Raw genomic sequence first — 7,048 nt, 5'->3', positions numbered from 1 at the left:
GCCGTAATTTGATTATGGTATATTGATGCAATTCCGGTTCTTATATAAAAGAACGTTGTGGCTCAGTCTTGAACAGTTGTGTGGGATAATGGTCCCCCTCCCCCCTCAAACAATCCCCCAGCCATGTTCAAAACCCCCCTCTCCCATTACCCTCCCCCGTCCATTCACCTTTTGTCTCTCACCTTCAACCCTCCCCAGCCCCCCAAACCATGTTTCCCCCCCCTCCTCTTCTAAATAGTCTCGTTTAAAACAAATAAAGCATGAACATTTGCATGGTGGTGTACCCTTGCACATTTTATTTCAACCAAAAATGCTTAAACAATAATGTTAGTGATAGAAGGGAACTCATTTTGTGCAAAAATGGAAAGCTTTTTTTTTCTTTTCTTTTTTCAATGTTCATGAGGCAGAATTGTTACAATAGCCGATAATCCATTTCCCCAATGATAAATCCCTATACGGGTGGACCTCGCGGGCGGTCCAAAGTGACGTCAGACTACACCTCCCTATGCAATAGACCTATCTCAAACCCTACCCTCTTTTCTTGATCCTCCAATCACAACTGTCGCTTGCCTCGGACAATTTGTCCGAGGTAAGCGACAGTTGTGATTGGAGGATCAAGAAAAGAGGGCAGGGTTTGAGATAGGTCTATTGTCTCTCTCACCTGGACACACCCATCTTCTTTGTTTTGATCCACTTTTTCTCCCATTTTCTATATTTTTCTCCCATCCCAATTTCGTATCATCCAATTCAACCCTCCCCTGTCACAGCCGCTGTTTCTTGCCTCCCACAAGCCGGCTGCAATGTGGACTAAGTCATACATAGCACAAGTCCCCTCCGGTACTTGAGGTAACAGCAGTCGCATCTTTTCACCTGCGCAGCTCGATCTCTCAGTGGCGAGGAGTAACGCGTGGGAGGCTCACGCTGCCCCCGACACTTCCTGATTCTACTGCGCAGGCGCACCAACCGACCTGTAGGAGTCGCTGTCCACAACGCCCCGATCCCCACCCATCAGTTTCCCTCCCCCTAATACGGCCAATGTGTATTAATACGGACGACCAGCTAAACTGAAAACAATGTGGAGCGCTGGGCTCGAACTGACGAGCGCAGCGTCTCCAGCATTTCGTGGCGAGCGCCTTGCCCACTACGCCACGCAGCCGCCCTGACACACCCATCTTCTATGACTATAGAGATCAGCGTCTCCCCCGTCTTAGGGAGCCCGTTCATGAGACCCCCCCCGGCCAGGGGTTTCCCCCGTCTTAGGGAGCCTGTTCATGAGACCCCCCACGGCCCGGGGTTTCCCCCGTCTTAGGGAGCCCGTTCATGAGACCCCCCACGGCCCGGCCAGGGGTTTCCCCCGTCTTAGGGAGCCCGTTCATGAGACCCCCCCGGCCCGGCCAGGGGTTTCCCCCGTCTTAGGGAGCCCGTTCATGAGACCCCCCACGGCCCGGCCAGGGGTTTCCCCCGTCTTAGGGAGCCCGTTCATGAGACCCCCCCGGCCCGGCCAGGGGTTTCCCCCGTCTTAGGGAGCCCGTTCATGAGACCCCCCACGGCCCGGCCAGGGGTTTCCCCCGTCTTAGGGAGCCCGTTCATGAGACCCCCCACGGCCCGGCCAGGGGTTTCCCCCGTCTTAGGGAGCCCGTTCATGAGACCCCCCACGGCCCGGCCAGGGGTTTCCCCCGTCTTAGGGAGCCCGTTCATGAGACCCCCCCGGCCCGGCCAGGGGTTTCCCCCGTCTCAGGGAGCCTGTTCATGAGACCCCCCCGGCCCGGCCAGGGGTTTCCCCCGTCTCAGGGAGCCTGTTCATGAGACCCCCCACGGCCATCCCTGCTTGTGACCCCCCCCCCACACACACACACACACACACCTATTGTATATAGTCAAGCCTAGACGGAATGGTGAACTTTGACACAAAATAATTATTTTTATTTCCCCCTTTCAGGCTATTTACTATTCAAGTTCCTTTTATTCAAGTTCCATTTATTGCCACACAGCCAGGTCAGTGGAATTCAAGCTAATATTATACTTAACTACTACTATTATACTACAACTCTGTACATACATCTGATTAGCACTACACTCAGTAGTACTGATTTGTATATGTTGTACCCAATCACCTGTACATTGTATATTAATACTATTGTACTTCACTGTTACATTTGCACTCTGGTTGGATGCCAAACTTATTTCCGTTTCTTGCGCTGCAGTAAATCTATTTAATTTGATTAAAGAGCCACTTCACCAAAAGACAATGCTGTGAAGTTCCCCTTTAATGATGTGAGGAGGACTTCAAGTGTTCTTTATTTCACAAGAAAAAAGCATCTATACCAAAAACTATAAACATGGGTTTGTATTTGTAGTTGTAATTATTTTCAGTAGTTAGCAGGTGGTGTCAGTAGTTAGCAGGTGGTGTCAGTAGTTAGCAGGTGGTGTCAGTAGTTAGCAGGTGGTGTCAGTAGTTAGCAGATGGTGTCAGTAGTTAGCAGGTGGTATCAGTAGTTAGCAGATGGTGTCAGTAGTTAGCAGGTGGTGTCAGTAGTTAGCAGGTGGTGTCAGAGCAGGTGGTGTCAGTAGTTAGCAGGTGGTGTCAGTAGTTAGCAGGTGGTATCAGTAGTTAGCAGGTGGTGTCAGTCGTTAGCAGGTGGTGTCAGTAGTTAGCAGGTGGTGTCAGTAGTTAGCAGGTGGTGTCAGTAGTTAGCAGGTGGTGTCAGTAGTTAGCAGGTGGTGTCAGTAGTTAGCAGGTGGTGTCAGTAGTTAGCAGGTGGTATCAGTAGTTAGCAGGTGTCAGTAGTTAGCAGGTGGTGTCAGTCGTTAGCAGGTGGTGTCAGTAGTTAGCAGGTGGTGTCAGTAGTTAGCAGGTGGTGTCAGTAGTTAGCAGGTGGTGTCAGTCATTAGCAGGTGGTGTCAGTAGTTAGCAGGTGGTGTCAGTCGTTAGCAGGTGGTGTCAGTAGTTAGCAGGTGGTGTCAGTAGTTAGCAGGTGGTGTCAGTCGTTAGCAGGTGGTGTCAGTAGTTAGCAGGTGGTGTCAGTCGTTAGCAGGTGGTGTCAGTAGTTAGCAGGTGGTGTCAGTAGTTAGCAGGTGGTGTCAGTAGTTAGCAGGTGGTGTCAGTAGTTAGCAGATGGTGTCAGTAGTTAGCAGGTGGTATCAGTAGTTAGCAGATGGTGTCAGTAGTTAGCAGGTGGTGTCAGTAGTTAGCAGGTGGTGTCAGTAGTTAGCAGATGGTGTCAGTAGTTAGCAGGTGGTATCAGTAGTGAGCAGCTGGTATAAGTGCGTCCACACCTGGTATAAAATCCATGACATGAATCCAGTCTAGAAAACAAAGCATTACCTTCTCCTGCTGTTTTCCCAGCAGCCTCCTGGTCTGAAGGGATACTGGGAGGGAGAGACGATATGTGGATGTTCTCAGGGGGAGGAGGGGGGTCTCTCTCTGCACACACACACACACACACACACACACACACACACACACACACACACACACACACACACACACACACACGCACACACACACACACACGCACACACACACACACAGGTAATTACACAGAGATTACAGCCCTGTTCTATGGCCAAAGTAGTAGTATATACACAAAACAAACCCTTCACCCATGTACAGTCTCTCGTCCCCACCGTATGTATTCTCTCCCCACCGTATGTATATTTCTCTCCCACCCACCCACCCACCCCCTCCTAATGTACAGTCCCCTCCCCATCATATGTATATACTCTGTCAGGGTCTATGGGTAACAGTACTGTATATTTGCACATCATATATGTCACAAATGTAACAGTACTAAATACCTGTATGTCATGTATGTCCCTATGCCATAAATGTCATGTATGTTGTGTATGTCATAAATGTCACTATGAATTGAAAATGGGGGACCCTGATGTAAACAAGACAAACGTCTTTCTCTGGTCTGCATCCCCTTAACAATTGTGTGTATTGAGCCGTACTGTATTGTACCCATTCTGCAATCTCTTAAATAAAGTTTTCATTAATTCATTCATTCACAAGAAGCCATCAGAGCTGCCACACTGACAGCCATCACTACAAACTGTACGCCAAGGGACTGGTCCAGTCAGGTCTGCAAACAGATACAGTATAGAGTGGATAATAATAATAACCTACCTCATACTATAGTCTACCTATAATTCTGTATGATAGCATGTACGATAGTGCTGTATATACTGTATACTGTATTATACATTTATATATTCATATGTACTGCATATCTGTCTGAATACACCTGCATATATATAACCCATATAACTGTATGATAGCATATATATATATATCCACATCTGTCTGCACATACCTGCATATAGACCTTTTACATATCTGTAGATACTATATCTATATCTGTACATATCCTTTACCTACTCCTACTAGTTACGCTGCTGGCCAGTACGACAATACTACCATAGTGTCTTTATACCTGTATCACTGTACATATTATTACTACAACTCTGTACATACATCTGATTAGCACTATTACTCAGTATTACTCATTTATACATTTTATACCCAGTTTAATCACCTGTACATTGTATATTACTGTTGCACTTTACTGTTACATTTGCACTCTGGTTGGATGCCAAACTTATTTCCGTTGTAACTGTACTTGTGCTGTATGATGACAGTACATTTGAATCTAATCTAAAAACTGTAGTTTATCAAACTACTAGCTCTACTTCACAATGAAAAGTAATGAAACGTAATTAACTACTCTAAAAATGTTAGCTGTCAAACCAAAACTACTTTAAAAGGAAACAACTATATTATATCCAAACAACATCACAAGAAATTAAGACAATCTGGGTCTGGAATCTCATATTACAAGAAGGAGGTACAACTGAACTGACACTGACGTGTGAAGTGTAGGTGTGTTTCAGTTTGGTATATTATAGGATGTGCTTTGAGAAGAGGAACCGAAACCAGTGGCTCAAGTGGAATCAGTACAATGCTACATTTCTGGTTAAATATGCAGTTTGTAATTATAACCACACGCCCGCAAATTAGTTCAGTAGTTAACTACCGAAACGATTCGCATGTAGTATCACCCCAACCAACACTACTGCGAAATGTAGTTCAACTAGTAATCGATACTATATGAGGGTCAGTCAAGGAAATTGAAATAGAAGAAAAGTGTATTATTATGGTGGAATAATATGTGCAGGAGACAGAAATGTTGAAAGAACAACACAACAAGACTAGAGAGATACAATGTTGGTCGACAAAACAAAGGAGTGAAACAAAAATGTTTAATAAAAACGGAGAGTGAATGAATGACTGACAACTTTATTGAACAGATTGCAGAATGGGTACAATACAGTACGGCTCAATAGTAATACACACAATTGTTAAGGGGATGCAGACCAGAGAAAGACGTTTGTCTTTATTTATTGTCTCGGTTCGGAGTTATACACTATAATAGTTCTGCTGTAAAATTGGAGCCTAGTAAATTCCAAGGAGTGTAACCTGTTCTCCTGCTAAACAGCCTCTCTGTCTCACCGCCTAAACATTATAGTTACTATGATCCCAAGACTAGATCCACTCACCTGCGCGCAGGAAGGAGAACATTTTGGTCGTGGGTTTGCTGAATCGGTTCATCTTCTTCTCCTCTCGAGTCTGGTCCAAGTTGTTGATTGATTGATTATATTGATGATTGATTGTCCTCCTCATGAGAGAGTGGTGTGTGTCTGCGGGCCACACATTCAGGTAAATGAATCCAGGTTGTCCATCATGTCACTACTTCCCTGTTTTAGTGTTGTTGCCCTGCTTCACTCTGCTGTTGCGCACTCATAGGGTCTCTCTCTCTCTCTCTCTCCCCCTCTATCTGTCTGTGTCTCTCTCTCTCTCTTTTCTCTCTCCCTCCCTCTCTCTGTCTGTGTCTCTCTCTCTCTCTGTCTCTCTTTTCTCCCTCCCTCTCTCTCTCTCTCCCTCTCTCTCCCTCTCAGTCTCTCAGTCTCTCACTCTCACTCTCTCTCTCTCTCTCTCTCTCTCTCTCTCTCTCTCTCTCTCTCTCTCTCTCTCTCTCTCTCTCTCTCTCTCTCTCTCAGTCTCTCTCTCTCTCTGACAGGTTGTGAAGGTACATCCCTGTGACGTGGCCCGGGCAGGTGAGGACAGCAGGGAGGAGGAGTATAAATTATAATAATGGGCGCAAAGTCGCATTCCAGGACAATGTTTGATTTTCCTGAGACGTGCCACATAGACCTGCTGTCATGTGACCAAGTAAAATAAATAAATAATACAAATAAAAAGTGGCGTGTGAAGTTGGACAACTTTTTTCCCACGGAAAGCTAAAACTATTGTTTATAGCAGATTATTAAGCCGGTATTAGCTGCTAAGTGGCTTTGTGTTTGACATTCGAGTGATTACTGTTTATATTTTTAGGCCATTCTTCCTGGTTCTATGCGAGGGAACTATAAAAGAAGGAAGGGTCATCACGTCAGAATACTGGCAGCGTTCTTTGCTGCACTTGAAGCCTGTATTAATATACATCAACCAACATATCAAACGTTAGCTACCGTAGTTAACAATGCAACGCGTTGCAGATGATTCTGACATCTGATGTAATAGTCTTCAATACCCAGTGTATTACACTTTACTGTTACCAGTTTGCACTCTGGTTGGATGTCAAACTTCTTTTCGTTGTACTGTACTTGTGCTGTATGATGACAATACATTTGAATCTAATAGAATCTATTAACCTGGCTGTTTAATTGACAGGTCATCCTAAACGAGGAGATGGTCATCATCCCATTCAACTCAATGTCGGCTGTATACGCGGGCCGCGTGTAACTGTTCCGCAACAGTAAGTGACTTCCGGGGTAGGCCTGATTGGCCCCGACAGGCACGTGACGCGCAACTTTCTCTGCCGCGCGGCACGCTCCGCGGAGCCGAGCGGCAGAGCTTACGGAATTACGTAACCGTCCAAATACGCCATGACTCTCATTCGGTGCTATAGCTCACCTGGCAGAGCAGCAGTCCTGCGATCCTGCGGTCCGTTGTTGGTGAGTTCGAATCCCATCAAATCTTTTTTTTTTA

The 7,048-nt window shown here is 45.9% G+C and overlaps 1 protein-coding gene across 1 annotated transcript in view; it reads right to left on the bottom strand.

Moving 5' to 3' along the window:
- Positions 1-5,833, bottom strand: part of LOC311244363 (natural resistance-associated macrophage protein 2-like) — a 60,854-nt gene extending 55,021 nt beyond the window's left edge. Inside the window, exons 1-2 of the mRNA XM_084333828.1 lie at positions 5,560-5,833; positions 3,326-3,424 (exon numbers count right to left, since the gene is read on the bottom strand). Coding sequence (XP_084189954.1) covers positions 3,326-3,424; positions 5,560-5,683 — 223 coding nt within the window. The 5' untranslated portion in view covers positions 5,684-5,833. The remainder of the gene's footprint in view (positions 1-3,325; positions 3,425-5,559) is intronic.
- Positions 5,834-7,048: the final 1,215 nt, after the last annotated feature.

The sequence above is a fragment of the Notolepis coatsorum genome (assembly GCF_963971535.1).
Source record: "Notolepis coatsorum genome assembly, chromosome: 17".
In the NCBI taxonomy this organism is placed as follows: domain Eukaryota; kingdom Metazoa; phylum Chordata; class Actinopteri; order Aulopiformes; family Paralepididae; genus Notolepis; species Notolepis coatsorum.
This window is presented reverse-complemented; position numbering and strand designations above follow the sequence as displayed.